This window comes from Cryptotermes secundus, unplaced genomic scaffold, assembly GCF_002891405.2.
Source record: "Cryptotermes secundus unplaced genomic scaffold, Csec_1.0 scaffold1361, whole genome shotgun sequence".
NCBI classification, from domain to species: domain Eukaryota; kingdom Metazoa; phylum Arthropoda; class Insecta; order Blattodea; family Kalotermitidae; genus Cryptotermes; species Cryptotermes secundus.
In genome coordinates, this window is record NW_019733337.1 from 189868 (window position 1) to 205973 (window position 16106).

Here is a 16106-nt window from a genome sequence, read left to right on the forward strand (position 1 = left end):
AAACATAACACCCTTGTAAGACCTGAAGATTTTGCAGTGAATAAGACACACTAAAATCTCCTTTTATGCCCAGCAATGTCAAGGTTGAGTTAAAAACCAACATTTTAGAGACCTGCTCTGTTTTCATTATCAGGGTTTATGACTCAACTTTGATGTGACTGATCACCTGAAATAAGTTTGGTCCATCACAAAGTAATGATAAGAATTTGTCTTAGGCCATATTTTGCATTCCAGGTACAATCAGTAATGGTTTATTTGGTTTCTTTGTGCAGATAATTTTCATTACAGTGAGTGTTAATGTCTTTCATTATACAAAAATTTCATTTTTCAAGATAACATTCTGACAATCCATAGAACTTTATTGTAACTATGTTTCGCATTATATTTTGAGAAACATTTGAAGCTCTAATGACGAGCTGTCTCCAGACTGCAACCAAGAAGACTGTACTCTTCATTAATCTTCTTAATTTCAACTTTGCTGTGTTTCAGAAATGCACGAACCACCATACTATACAAACTACTCACACTCAAGGCTGATGGTTCATAATGTGGTCACATCCAAGTACTTTGACCTGGCTATAGCTGCAGTCATCGGGCTCAATGTCGTGACAATGGCAATGGAGTTCTACCTGATGCCTAAGGTACGCTAGAACACTGTGTCACTAACTCATATACAGAGAAACACTAACAAGGAGGTTGGCCTAGAAGTAAACACAGAGGAAACTAAATATATGTTGTCTTGTCACCAGAACAAAATACAAAGTCATGATATAAACATAGCTGATAGATCCTTTGAAAGAAGTTTAAGTTGAAATAATACAAGTACCATATTTCGGTGGGAATACCTTTAAGGAAGACATCATTTGGAAGTCCTTGCTGTAGATGGGAAGACAATATTAAAATGGATCTCTTTTAAAGAAGTAGGATTGGAAAATATGGACTGGATTCATCTAGCTCAGGCTAGGGAGCAGTGGCAAGCCCTTGTAAACACATTTCATAACAGGCAAGAAATTTCTTGACTGCCTAAACAAATATTAACTGCGAAGAAGGACTCTGATCAATGTGAGTTAGTTAGTATGACTCGAGGGCTTTCAGCCATGCCAAGGTCCACACACCCTTCTTCCCTTGCAGCTTATTTCTTGCTCTATTTCTGCAGCATACGTATTGATATTTTCATGCCGCCGCTGGTATCTCTCTCCCTTCCCATTATAATTACATCATGCATATGATGATATTAATGAACACCCTTTTATTGCCAAGTGCTTTCGAATTTTTAAAATTGAATTAGTAAGAATTCTTTTTCAGTTCAAATTCAGTGTAATAGACATGGAAGGGGGTCATGCGCTAGCATAGTTGGTTGAAGCACTGTGCTACAAGCAGAGGGATTGATTCCCAATGAGGTCAGTGGATTTTCAATTGACCTAGTCCTTCCAGCAGCATCATGGCCCCTGAAGTGTCTCCACTTCCAACAGAAATGCGTACCAGGAATCTTTCTGGTGGTAAAGGGCGGCCGGCAAGTAAGGCTGACAACCTTACCACCATCTGTGAGCTGACTATGTAGAAAATGTGGAAGCCTCGACTTCTCACAACCCTATGGGCCTCCACAGCCTGTTACAGGGAAAACTTTACCTTTTACCTTTTATAATGATGTGTTACTGCCACTGATATGATGCTGACATGTGGGGAATAATTGTGTAGATGAAGCCCACTCAGGCTCACCTCACTGGTGTGTAGGAACATTAATTCTTAATATCAGTCTTTAAAATGGTATTCTTTATCTCAATTCTCTAATGTGCTAGTGGATAAAGTCTGCAATCTCTTCTTGATACCTTCAAGTGCCTGCCTGAATCATTTACTTTGTGTTGTCTCACAGATCTCTCTCTTTGCTAGATCCACACATTTTGCATTGTCAGATGCTGTGTTTGCTTAAAGGCAAATGTATATATGTATATATATGAGAATTTATAGAATTCTAAAACTCTTTTATGGGTTGAAGGATGTTAATCTCTATTCCTCCTAACCTCATAAAAAGTAGTTTATTTAAAGTAAAAAAGAAATACATATTGTTTCATTTTTATTGCTGGTCAATAAATTTGTGTAAGTTGGACATTACACTAAATTGTAATAAGCTAACACATGACACATACTTCTTTTAATACCGCCATTTTTGTTTTTAATGTTTCCATACAGGCATTGACATATGCACTGAAGATCTTCAATTACTTCTTTACCGCGGTTTTCATCTTGGAATCTGTAATGAAACTCGTAGCCTTAGGATTTCACATGTATTTCAAAGACAAGTAAGTAATGCTTTTGTTAAGCAGATATCCTTTGTGTAATGCTCATCAGATTAACATTGAGGATTTTTTTTTAATTCACTTAGTGGGGGGTGGAGTCCAACTGAGTCCATTCAGCATGGCGGCCACCGATTGGCCTATTGTAGCCTGGCCCGGGTGATTATGATGATGGAAAATTTGGTGGAATGAAGATTGGCAGGGGAAACCGAAGTACTCAGACAAAACCTGCCCCAACACCACTTTGTCCAACACAAATCCCACTTGACCAGACCCAGAATCAAACCCGGGCCGCCGCGGTGGGAAGCCAGCGACTAACCTGCTTGAGCTATGGCGTGGCCTAACATTGAGGATTACTGTCTCCTGGCTTGTGACGTGTAATGTGGCAGGCTGTAACTGGCATTTTGGAGGAACCTGCTGTCTTCAACATCAGGATAGAAGAGTAGGCTGAGAGTGGAAGAATATTGTAGGGATATAGAGGGATGGAAAGTGGCCCCAGAAAAATTGGATTTGACATTCTTGTTATGACTACAAAGCATATGGGCTTCTGGGTTGCAGCACCGGGTAGTTCAGAGAGAGTCCAGTGTTTTAGAGGAAGATGACACTTCCATCTTCAGGGGAAAAGAATGAGCCAAGCTTAGTTTGCTGCCTGCTGCCTGCTTCTGCTAATTTCTTGCTTGGATTACTTTAAACCCTGAAGATGGAGGTAAAAATGTTCAACTGAAATGCTGGGCTCTCTTCAAACTACATGGCACTACAAGCAAGAAGGCCATAATCTTCATCCCTTTTAAGAGCCAGTATTCTTTACACTATTCTCTGTGTTTCTGTTGTCTTCTTAGATTTTCTTAGGCTTTTCTCTGCCTACATTCATATCACTTTATTTTGCCCTCAACTTACTCCTTTACTGTGAAGACAGAGAAGGAACCTCCAAAATATTGGCAACGATTTACAAGATTATGTTGTACCACAGCCAAAAAAAAAAAAATAATCTTTGGATTAGCAGTGTTTTAGTATGATACTCACTAAGCATAGTGCTAATGGCCTGCAATATGTAGCATTTGCATAGATCCCAAGTTAAGTTGCTGTATTGTTCACATGGTTCTATTGAATGTTTGAAGCTTTTCAGATTCATGACAGAAATATATGCGTCCTCACACGGCAGTCCTGTCAGGTCACAGCACAATATCTGTTCTGTGATATTTTAAAATTTCTGACCCATCTCCTAGGCATTGTACTGACAAGTAGTAAAAATCCAGAACGCTGCCATCTGTTGGCTCTCTCTTAGAATTACTTGAAATAAAGTACTTCAAAATTCATTCAAGAAACTTCACCCTTATTTTTTTGTGTGCGTGTGAAAATACCTGACCTGATAGTGTTGCCACACCACAGATATAGTGGACTGCACAAAGGGTGATATCATACAGTCACTTCTAAGCAGTGTGTTCAGTGATTTTATTTTACAGTTTTGGACAGTATTTGGAAGTATTAGAAATACTACATAATTTACATTTTATCAAGCTGCATTTCCAGAAATTTTCAAGACCAGGGTGTGCATACTGAATGAAATCATGATTTTAAAGAGTCCCTCAAGGGCTGTGTTATATAAGAATGGTTTAGTGGAGGGGTTATGTGTGGAAACCATAGCTAGAGATGGGAATTGTCAAATGATTCTGTTGAATATTTAGCAGACATTTCAGTACCTGTTAATAATTCTTTTGTAGGTGGAATCAGCTGGACGTTATCATAGTGATCCTGTCAATTGTTGGCATCATACTTGAGGAAGTAGAGTCCAAGATCATTCCAATCAATCCTACAATCATTCGAGTGATGAGGGTGTTACGAATAGCGAGAGGTCAGTAGAATAAACTGAGTCATTCTGAATGAAGTAAGTACGAAACATTGATATGTGAACTGTTGCTTTAATCGCTGCCAGTTTCTGACTGTCATTCCATTTCCAGTGCTGAAGCTGCTGAAAATGGCGAAGGGAATTCGGGCACTGCTGGACACGGTGATGCAGGCTTTGCCGCAGGTCGGCAACCTCGGCCTGCTCTTCTTTCTTCTCTTCTTCATCTTCGCTGCTTTAGGAGTTGAGCTCTTCGGAAGGCTTGGTCAGTGTGTCACATGTAGATCCATACTTTCTGTCCCTACACATGGCTTCACTAGCAGATCCCCATATATACGTATTGAGTTTATTAAGATCCATATTAAACAGTGTTTTTAATTACGGTTTTATTCCGTTAAATTCGTTGTTTTGAAAATGTTATAATTAGAAATAAAACTTTTGTAGAAGAAATTGCAATTAGAATTTGTTAGCAGAGTTAGAAGAGAAACGATAATTACTGTGAATGTATTAAGAATATGCTTTTTATGTCAGCTGTAACTATGTCCACTATTCCATCCAGAATGCAGCGAGCAATACCCATGTCAAGGTCTCGGAGAACACGCCCACTTCAGCAACTTCGGAATGGCATTCCTCACATTATTCCGAGTGGCGACAGGCGACAATTGGAATGGCATAATGAAGGACACGCTCCGTGACGACTGTGACGATGAAGCGGACTGCGTGCGTAACTGCTGTGTGTCCACTGTCATCGCACCTATCTTCTTTGTTATCTTCGTTCTCATGGCTCAGTTTGTTCTTGTTAATGTTGTTGTTGCTGTACTCATGAAGCATCTCGAAGAATCTCATAAGCAGGTAAGTGGCATCACTACATGAGATCTGAGGTTCTCAAGATTTTCTGGGATTTGATATCATGTACTTTGGTAGACAGGTATCAAGCTCTGAAGGAATCTGCTATTGCCGTTGTCTTGATGATGGAAACAGCAGGTTCCTCTGCAACATTGGTATCTTATCTGTCAAAGTAGATGGCATCACATGCGAAAAGACAGTAATCTTAGGTCATTGGCTTTCTATAGGTATCTGTAAAAATGATTCATGGAGAAAACTCGGTTATGACAAACTGAATTCAGTTTAAGGAAACTGCAGACTTTCACAACTCTCCAACCCATTTTGGACAAATGAGTACTATTAATGAGTAAAAGGATGTTGTAAGATTTGAGGTTTACATGGTGGGGGCTATAAAGAATGCCTTCTTCTGGGATGTGGCACCATATACATCTTATGTGAACAGACGTTTCCAGGAGCGTATCACCTCCATCTTCAGGGTAGAAAAATCCGCGAACCAGGAACCAGCGTGAGCAGGTGGCTGCAGATGGACGAGATCTACACGGCGCACATCTCAGAAGACGGCTTTCTTTTAAAAGATTGTTGATCCATCTAATGTAGACCATCTCAATGAGAGTGGCAGAGTCAACGAGAGGCAGTAGACAGTCCCAGATTGTGTTATGTAGACACCAGAGGGGACTCGCAGCTTAACATCAGTGCAGAACTGGAGCTTGTAATGGATAGACTCACACTAAGTTTCTGAGCCCTGTTTGTTGAGGAGCTGTTTCTAGTGCCTTAAGATGCCATAACTCTTGTTCTCAAGAGTGATATATGTCCAAACCTACATTATAGTAATTTCCTTATAGCACACTGAAATCTTTTGAGGGCACCTGATAATCTTTCGGCTGCTCAGGCAAGACTGACAGACCCTGCCTGTGTCAACTCGAGCGACACAGATTGCCACTGGTGTCAGACTGAAAGAACCAGGAGCCTGTACATGTTACAGTTTGTCTTGAATACTGCCCCACTGAATCATTTAACATTTACCATGAAGAGAGCTACTGAAATATGTGCTGCCCAACTTCTGTTGTCTTATTTGGTTTGCAGGAGTTTTGTGACAGTTCATACTGACATATTTTAAACTTTGTTCTCCTGTGCAATGCATCTGGCGAATTTTTGAGGTGAACATTCAGACCTAACTCAATTTCTCTTCACCAAGAACTATGGGTTTTGATTTGGTTCATTTCTGTCCATTAACAACCCTGCCTGTCTCAAAAATTATTTAGGAATATGTGAACAGTTTTCCTGTTTTCAACAGTAACATCCTAAAACTTACCTCTCTTACATGTCTGCTCATCACATAGGTGTCATATATGAAAATGCATTGCTCCAGCGTGTACCTCACACGTGCCATTTCAGTACAAGAAGTAACATGGCGGAATGCTGGATACAGGGTTAGACTGAGAGCACTCAGCACATAGGTTCATATCACAGTAACTGTTCTGCAATTTATTGGGGCAATGCTGAATAGTAAGTGCAGTGTGGATAGGCTGTAGCTTTGTCGAGACCATGATCATGGTTGGCACAACGGGTGTCTGTCTCTGATTTTCAGTTAGCCATCAGATTACTTCACTGTATCAGTTGGTCATACTCCGGGATTTTTTTCCTACTAATCTGTATCATCCATCTGGTTCTGAACTGAAGACCCTTAAATAGTTCTAAAGAGGCATTTCAAACCCTACTCCAAGCTCCCATTAGCAATGAGATTTCTGTACATTCTCACAGTGTAGTCTTCAGATATGTTATAATTTTGGTTTACGCTGATGTGTCTGGAGACCGCCCGTGTGGTCTAGTGGTCACCATTCCTGGCTACAGATCCAAAAGTCCAGATTCGATTCCTGGCGCTACCAGATTTCTTCTGAGTAGTGGGTCTGGAACGGGGGCCACTCAACCTCGTGATGATAATTAAGGAGCTATTTCAAGGAAATATCGGCTTCGGTCTAGAAAACCGAAATTAACGGTCATGGGGATTCGTTGCGCTGACCATGCGACACCCTCTATCCGCAAAAGTTGGCGCTAAACTTCGCCGACAAGCGGCGGTAACTCGGTCGGTATAATTCACTTGCAGACTGAAATCACATAGTTTGTTTTGATGTGTCTGGAAGTTGAATGTCTGAGTAAGACTGAAAGCATCTGTGTTATTGTAATGCTGTTTTACCACAGATGGAGGATGAGCTAGACATGGAGGTGGAATTGGAACGTGAACTGGCTGCAGAGCAAGAGGAGCTTCTGGAAGAGGAAGAAGATGAGTTGGGTTTGCAGCATGCACTGGAGATGGCCCTTGACAATGAAAAACAGGAACAGCAGCAAGTAAAGAAGCCTCTTGGCAAAGTGCTGTCGCTGCCAGCAAATTTCACATTCTCTTCCCCTCGTGGCAGTTTGGACACGCAGGAAGGTTAGTGTAAATGAGAGGTCTGAGGTGCTCATGGCAGCCACTGTAAAGGCTGCTGTCTTCTGCAGAAAAGTAACTCTTGTGGGGAAACAAAAACAAGGTTAGTGATATGCAGAAGGGGGGAGAAGGACTGAGTAAGAATGAAGTAGTGGAGGGTGGTATAAAATGAATCAGATTGTGTGGCCATGTAGAGAGCCATGTTTGTTCACTGAAAGAGGGGTAAAAGGTAAACTGTAAAGAAAGTGAACATAGTAAAGGGATAATATATGGAATACAGAGTAAAATAAAAATAAAGTGCTTTCATATCAAGAAAATGAAGGCATCCATTCAGCTAAATAATTTGTATTATTACAGAAAGCTCACAGATACTGTCATACAAAAATTCTTGGATCATTGCATTACATTTTTAGGAATTCTATCACAAAGTGAAAAAAAAAAAGTCTTGCAATGACGGCATGTATCTCTGTCTGCCCTATGTGTGACCTAGTATCAAATCCTAACAACTGGATACATCACAAATTCAGTATTGGAGACTTAAAGCTTAAAGCTGTCGGTCAGTTTCAATTTTCAGACATATTGATCCGTAATAAAGCCTAGTTCACATAAGGCTGTAAATCAGCTTTTCTGTGTCTCCCATAAATTGTTCAAAAAACAGGTTGAAATTTGGCATGGGAGACTTCCATGAAGCAGTAATTCTAATTTCAACAAAATATGTGAAACTGTTATGGGATACTTGGAAAAGTTCACATATTGCATTATGGGAACTAGGAGTCAGTATAGATTAATGTGGTGGAAAATTAGAATGGCTTGACAATGGCATTTCATTATTGTGATTTTGAACTAAGCATAATAAACCTCATAAGGCACCATTAGAAATATTGTGTACTACCTTATAAAGTACACCCTTTCAAGTTTTCTGATGTTTCTGCTGCACAGATGATATCAGGGCAGAGGATCTTAGGTTCAGAACCTGTTTCAAAACAGAGTTATCTTAACTGAGATAAAGGTAAGGGTAATGCTGTCCCTGTAACAGGCCATGGAGACCCATAGGGTTGTGAGATGCCAAGGCTCCCACATTATCTAGAAAGCTGGCTCATACAGGGCAGTGAGGTTGTCAGCCTTACACACTGGCCGGCCACCCTTCACCTGCAAGAAGATTCCTGTTACTCATTTCTGTTAGAGGCTAAGTCGTTCCCAGGGCCATAGTGCAGCTGGAAGGTTGGGTCAATTGAAAAATTCATTGACCTCATGAGGGATCGAACCAACAGTCTTCTGGCTTGTAGCATAGTGTCTCAACCAACTACACTGCTGTGTGCCGCAGCTTAACTGAGTGAATCCAATACACTTTCAGAAATTGTACAACATTTTTCACTCACAAGCAAATGGCAGTGTATATAGTATTTGTATTGATAACAAGAATATTTCCAAATGTTGACTGCAGTTTCTGCTCTTATAGAGATCTTGCTACAACTCCATGAGAAAAGACGTGGATCTTCTGCCTCTGGAGACTTCCGTCGCTATCATCGTGGTAGTTGCCATAACCGACATTCGCAGAGACGACAGACGTTCCATTCCCACCACGGTCTGCTTCTCCCTCCGGGTACCCCTCCCGCCTATCCTGCCACAGGCTACACAGCTGTTTACAGTTCCTCGTCAAACATGGAGGACAGGCTACCAGCCCGACACAAAGAGGATGGCGGTGCTTGGGTAAACAATGCAGTACTCATGTCCAGTTCATTTCACTGTGTGGATATCCCTGGATATTATAGTGACACTTTCAGTTTGTGGTGATCTTTTTCTGGGCTGCTGTCTTGGAACCTTTCCAACTTAAATCTAATGTAAATATGCAGCTAAAGTTCAGAAACAGTGTATGAACTCAGACCCCTCCAAAATTTGGCCACTTGAGATACTTAACAGTGGTGAGTATGAAAATTATTATTTTCTAGGGTGTGTTGCCAGTTATTCTGATACATATTTACCAGTGTTTGGAGGAACTGCTTGCCTCCATCTTCAGGGTGTGAAGACAAAGACTGCAGATTCCTCTAAAATATTTGGTGACTATCTACCGGACTACACAGCATCACATCCCAGAAGGCAGTAATTTTCAGTGGTTACGCGGAGGTCAGTCTGTAGTGTTTTGTAGTTCATTATGCTTCTGGTGGGTACTGTGTTCCAGCCAGTATAGTCATGGCAGAATTCTCTTTGTAGACAAAATTTGAAACCTGTCAGTTAACATTTGAATTTACTCAAAGGAATGGCCAAAGGTGAAGACAAAGATGAAAGTGGGAATGACTAGTTAGGAAAATGTCTCACAGAGGGAAGGAAGAACATCAGAAGAAAGTGAGGAAGAAAGGCTTTGGAAAGACAGAGTTAAATGGAGATTTTTGTTAGAGGCCCTACATGAAGTAGAAACATTTGAGGAGGAGGGGGAATTTAATTTGTGTTGTTTAAACTGTGTTCCATTTCAGGATCAGTTCATCTTCTGTTCATGCCACAGGTCTTTCTCTTCTAACATCATTTCTGCTTTATGTAGGTCAGTGGACAAACAGTCTCCAGTTTGTAAGATTGAGGTTTTCATGGCGGTGACTGTCTTCTGGGATGTGGCGCCATGTAGACATTGTGATAACCGATGTTTCAGAGGAACGTATCACCTCCATCTTCAGAGTAGATGACAGTGTGAGTGCAGCAAGGTCTATATTGGGCAGACGGGCCGTTCTGTGGACATAAGGTTGAAGGAGCATCAGCGGCACATCCGTCTCAAACATCCGGACAAGTCAGCTGTGGCTGAACACAGCATCAATTTGGGACACCGCATTCAACTTCAGAATACCTCCATCCTCGCCACCAAGACCCAATATATGGATTACATCATTAGGGAGGCCATTGAGATTGAACTCCATCCTGACAATATGAACAGGGAGTTGGGGTTTTGTCTCAGCAAGTCATGGAAGCCTCTCATCTGTTCCCTNTTTACCCAACTGGACTCAGTCTGTTGCACCTGCTCACACTGGTTCACTCTCAGATTTCTTCCTGTCTCCTACCCTGAAGTTGGAGGCAATATGTTCCTCTGAATCATCGGTGAACACAATATCTACACGGCGCCACATCCCAGAAGACTGCTTTCTTCACAGTCTCCAGTTTGTTGTCACCTCTTTCATCTCTACTTATTATTTTCCATTAACTGACTGGACCATTTCATTCTTGGTCTCTGCCTGAAATTTTAATTCTAATGCCCCTCTCAGTGTCCATTATAGGTTATGAGGAAAAGTGTATAATAGTGACTGTTTTGTTGTTTAGCTTCTTCCTGATGCTTCAAAAGACAAAGAACTGAGAACTCCAGTAAGAAGGGTTGGAAGTGACCCGCCAGCTGGGGCAGGCTTTTTGTCCATTCCAAAACTCCAGCATCGGGACATGGGTAGCACAAAACGACTCAACCTCCCAGAACTGTTAGTAAGCAGCACGAGCATCCAGGGCAGCCAACATGAACTGTGGTTACATCCTCATGGCGAGGAGCAGCTCGGAGTTGATGTTGGCTTTGGAAGTCCATCATCTGCAGCTCCTTCTGAAGACGTGTCACCAGAATGTGTCGCTCCAGCTGTGATGCTGGTCCCACCTCCATATGGGGCTGCCACACAGACACCAAGCCTTCAGTCACCAGTGTCCTCAAGGTCTACGAACATCACAGTAGATGAGGATGGACAGACAGACATTCATGTACAGAGTGTCCATGATGAAATAGTGGAAGTTATATCTAGAAGAAGAAACTTGGGTGTTGATTGTGAAACTGGACAGGAGTCTACAGCAAGGAACTTCTCTAATATGAGAAGCACAAGTGGGTCTTCATCAGATGTTCCGCCTGATACGGATGCAACAAGTGTAGACACAGATCCTCGACAGACAAGCTCAGATGCAACACCGCCTTGTACATCTGAGACAGATCCAGTTCCAAGTTCTTCCCAACCATCAGTTGAGAATGAACCTGATGACACATGGACACAGCAGCCACTCCTCAAAACCAGTGTCAAGACAACAGCTGTTCCCATCTGTGGGAACCAACCAGTTCCAAGTGATGAGGGCAGCTGTGTCAGGGACAGGAGGTTGAGTTGTGAACTGCATTCAGTGCAGGATGATGAAGCCAAAGGTGAAAACATCATGCATCAGTTTGGTGATAAAGGTGATGGATCTAAAGAGCGGCTTGTAGTGAGTGCTTCATCAGAGGAAGAAACTAGTCAGCAGCAGCAGCTGTTGCTACCAGAGTCACAACTTGCAGCCAGTGATGGAAGATAAGTTCACTCTCAGTTAGCAAGTGCATGATGATGTGTCTGGTCTATTAGAACAGAGAATTAGAGACAACATATATTTTTATTTTTTATGTACATTTAGAGTTTGGTAAAGGAGGATTTAGTTTTAATGTTCAATAATATTATATAAGTTGACCAATTTCCCCTACTTTCCTAAGATTGATGTGGTGTTAATGCTGTTGCTTTAGGAATTCAGGAAAACAAAATAACTCATAGGTACAGATACCCCTTTCATAAAGTTACATTATGTTTAATTGGTAGCATTAAACATTCACAAAATATAACTTATAATATAGGTAAATGATATTAGTTATCAATTCAAAATGTTCTGGACATGTGTCTCTTAGCAAAATTCCTTACTTTTAACAAGAAGTTTTAAGATGAGTCTCAAGGTTGTGACCAAGATATGTTGTTAGACTGACAAGTATGGTAGACATTTTCTGTCATCTCATTTTGGTTAAAGGAACACAATGTTTTGGAAGCTCAGTTTGCTTCCATCATCAGGTAAAATATTGTTCGGTCATTTAGATGTAGCTAATCTCTGTCCCCATGGATTAGAACCAGTTTTCAAAACACCGTATTCCTTTAATCAAATATGAGACAATGAAATGTGCCCAAAATATCTGTCAGTTTAAGAAACTTTTAGTTAAAAAATCGACTTGGTTTTGGGAATGAATTTACCTGGACTATCCATCTTGTGTAGATGCATGTATATATGTGCAGATGCAGAAAATTATCATTTATTATCTTGTTATGGATACTGGAAAGCTTGTTAACTTTGCAGAATGACATGGGAACCAGCTGAACATTTTACTTTCCCACCACCTTCCCTAAGAGACAGTTGTAGAAACTTGTGTCTTTTAGCACTCAGAATTACTGGGTTTTTGAACTTTGTTCATCATCCAGTATTCCAAAAACTCCCCCTTCACCTGAGGATGGAAACAGATCCAGTTTCCAAAGTGTTGTGTTCTCTGCTTTTTAGAATACGGGATGATAGGAAAAGTCCATGAACCCAGTAATTACGAGTGTTATACACGATTGTCAGAAACCTTTAGCATCTACCTGTGTCATTTAGTGTAAAATTTCTTCATCTGCTGCCTTAGACAGGCCTACATTAATCAGTTACGGGGAAAGTCTTCAGGAGTAAGAGAACTGATTGCACTTGAAACATCTCTTCAATGTTAAGTCATTTTATCAGTTCTGGGGAGTCAAACTGAGCCTTATTAAGCACTTTCAATGAGAATTAATTTATTTTGATTAGAAATTAATGCATTTTAGCATCTTTCATATTTTACTTAATACAGTTCTGAGGTGATATCCATGCAGATATAAAATATTAACCACTTCAGAATTGTATTTTATATGTTATTTTGTTATGCTGACATAGTATTTTAGATTTTTTGGAGAACTGTTGGGAGATTGAAAGATTAGTGTTCCAAACTTTGTAGACACTGTCAATGCAGTCCTGAATATAGTCCAAGAGACAACTGTATGTGACTAAACAGCCCTTAACAAGTATGAGACTTTTGAAATGAGATCCAAAATACAGTGTGATCCATTTAAAGTAACACCCAAACAGAAAACATTGTGTTATATATGTCGGTGAACATGAAACATAAATGAGTGTTAACAGAACATACTGGAAGTGTCTTGCACTAGCTCTTCCTATGGGTGCAGCACAACTTAAAATTATGTGATAATACACTGAGATATAAAACAATGTTTTCTCTTTGGATATGGTTGTGTTCTGTTTAACTGAACCAAAACCGATATTCTTTTCATTCAAAAACTGAAATGAATTAGGTTTGACTCCCTTAGCACTCAGTAACCAGTAATTGCCTGCTCCTAGTTTAAACTTGCAGTTGTTTTTAAGGAACTAGGAGTACTGTTGTTGGGAATGAACCCAAATAGTTGTACATGATTTTTAGAACCATTTCAAATTGTGACAATCTCTTGAAATGCCTTTCTGAGAGAGTTCTGCATTGGGTCAGGTGATGGGACCATGATATAATAGATTTATGTGTGTTTGAGTGGAATATTTTGATTCTTTAATAACACTGTAATATAAACTCCTCTTTAACAATCAAAATGAAGTATCTGTGTGAAAAATTTAGCAAATCAAACCAATAACATTTCTTCTTCATATTGAAATAAATTATACTTCCAAATGGAGATTTTTTATATATAAATATGTCTCAAATAAAACGATCTGACACAAGCCTAGTTCAGCACATTAGTTTGAAAGTTATATGAAAGAGTCAGGTGTAATAATAGCCTAATTTTTTTATGTTTTATGTGAACGAAGTTGTTATTCATGATGTTAAATTAATTATTATAGCATGTTCACACAAATCAAGAAATCAAAACATGATGCTGTGCCCAAACACATATGGAACAGAAAGTATGTTGCAAAATTGTCTCTATACAGCAAAAAGTTGAAACAAAAATTTCATTGCTGGCATGGTGTGAGTATCTGTGAGTAAAATGATATTTGAGATTGCTACAACTGTGAATATTATTGAGAGTCTTCTGAGTTATGATGCTGTGATTGGGTATGTATTTACAAGACTGCATGGTGTCACTTCCCAGGAGACTGTAATTTTAATGTGTAAAAAATTTCTTGTGTCTTCTGAGTACTTGCCCACAGTGCTGGAATTAGTAGAAGTGAATTAAATACATTTTAAAAGAATGAATAAAATCAAAACTCTCATTATAACACAGACTTACAGCAGAAAATAACTGAAAAACTATCAGCGTGTACAGCATTTTGATCATCTTGCATATAATGGCCTATTTTATTATGCAGATTTTCATAAGTTTATTATTCATTCTATAGAGAGTTTATGGTGTGCAAGACTGATTCCAAACTCAGTGAATCTGTCCCAGAAATGATGAGTAAATATCAAAGCAATTAAAGAAAGTGAAAACCCTGACTCAGGCAGGACTTTCTTCTCCTCTGGAAACATAAATATTTTGTCAGTAGTACCTCAGTAAAACCTCTGCTTAGTTTCTTTGTCTTCTGGCAATTTTGCTGTTGGTTCATCGTTCTAGCAGATCAGTATTTTAATGTGAGTTGTTCAGGTACATAAACTTAACATTCATAAGTTATCACTAAATATAACGACACACTGTAGGATTTGAGATTCTCAGCAGTGGTGACTATGAACAGTACTGTCTTCTGGGATATGTCACTAGGTTGCTAGACAGGTACCAGTGTCTTGGAGTATCTTTTTGCCACCATCTTCAGGAAGAAGACAGAATAATTGTGTTTACTGAAATCATGGAAGTGTGAAAGGTAAATCAGGGGCAGTTAAGTATGGCAATTAGCCATTGCAATTTGAGTTAATACAAGGATATGTCATATCATGGTCAAGGATTGAAACCGGGGTAGATACAGGTAGACACTTTCTACTTCATATTAAGAAAGCTGTTTCCACTGCCTTAAGATTTTGTAACTGCCGTTCCCAACAACGATACATGTAGGAACACAAGCTTGCATTATAATAATTTTCTTTTAATATGTGTCTGTCATTCCCCCAGGCTTTTCTACTGATCTGGAGTGTCTACCTGCCTCTGAAAAAAAAAAAGCCATTTCCACCCCTGGTGACAGTTCTTCTGGACATAGATTTGAAGTTCATTCTTCAAAAAACATTTTTTTTTTGTGCCTGAGCTAAATCAAATTAATCTGCCTCTGTTATTTCATTTTGCATTGCTCTATTTTTCTAGTGCTATGTTTAACTCTGTTGTGGAATAGCTATCCAAATTAATATGACTATTTTTATTATGTACAAAAGTAGGTAGGGTGCTCATAAACAGTCTGCAACATGACATTGTAATTACTGGGAGAAAACTGCAAATCTCTTTTAAGCAGGGGTTTTACACCAAGTTTTGTTTTGTAACTCATTGCTTCTCACTGTTTGTTGATAGTATTCTTACTTTTCAACTTGGAACGTCTGTGATATCCATTCTGGTTATATTTTATTCTTGTATTTTGTTTAACTTGCTATTTAGAGTATATAAAAAAAACACTACACTCTTTAGACTAGAAGCTTGTACATTACTTATTGTTATATACTTAATGTTTTAGAACTCTTCACCGAATTACAGGAAATTCATTACAGATAATCTGATTACTGTTAGTTCCACTAATAAGTACATTAACATTCAAAGCCATACCATCATATTATTAACTTATATCATATATACCTGCTGTCAGAATACAATGTGAAACAAATTATCTTGCATAATACGTTTTGAACCCTATGAGTGAACTTTCTCTCTGGAGCATCTCAGAGTAGGCAACTTTATGGAAGAAAAATCCTGTATCTTCATTAAGCTGTCTGGTGTCGCAAAATAGTTCTCATTGTATGTTGAAAAAAGGATCAAGTAATTTC

At 39.4% G+C, this 16106-nt stretch overlaps 1 protein-coding gene across 2 annotated transcripts in view; it reads left to right on the forward strand.

Annotated features, from left to right (window-relative positions):
• The window catches only part of LOC111868090 (voltage-dependent T-type calcium channel subunit alpha-1H), a 137321-nt gene extending 121215 nt beyond the window's left edge, over window positions 1–16106 (forward strand). For both annotated transcript variants that reach the window (XM_033752931.1, XM_023858475.2), the window contains exons 30-37: window positions 490–641; window positions 2191–2300; window positions 4016–4146; window positions 4253–4402; window positions 4697–4989; window positions 7183–7414; window positions 8868–9118; window positions 10709–16106. In XM_033752931.1, the coding sequence (XP_033608822.1) occupies window positions 490–641; window positions 2191–2300; window positions 4016–4146; window positions 4253–4402; window positions 4697–4989; window positions 7183–7414; window positions 8868–9118; window positions 10709–11698 (2309 nt within the window). In that variant the 3' untranslated portion in view covers window positions 11699–16106. The remainder of the gene's footprint in view (window positions 1–489; window positions 642–2190; window positions 2301–4015; window positions 4147–4252; window positions 4403–4696; window positions 4990–7182; window positions 7415–8867; window positions 9119–10708) is intronic.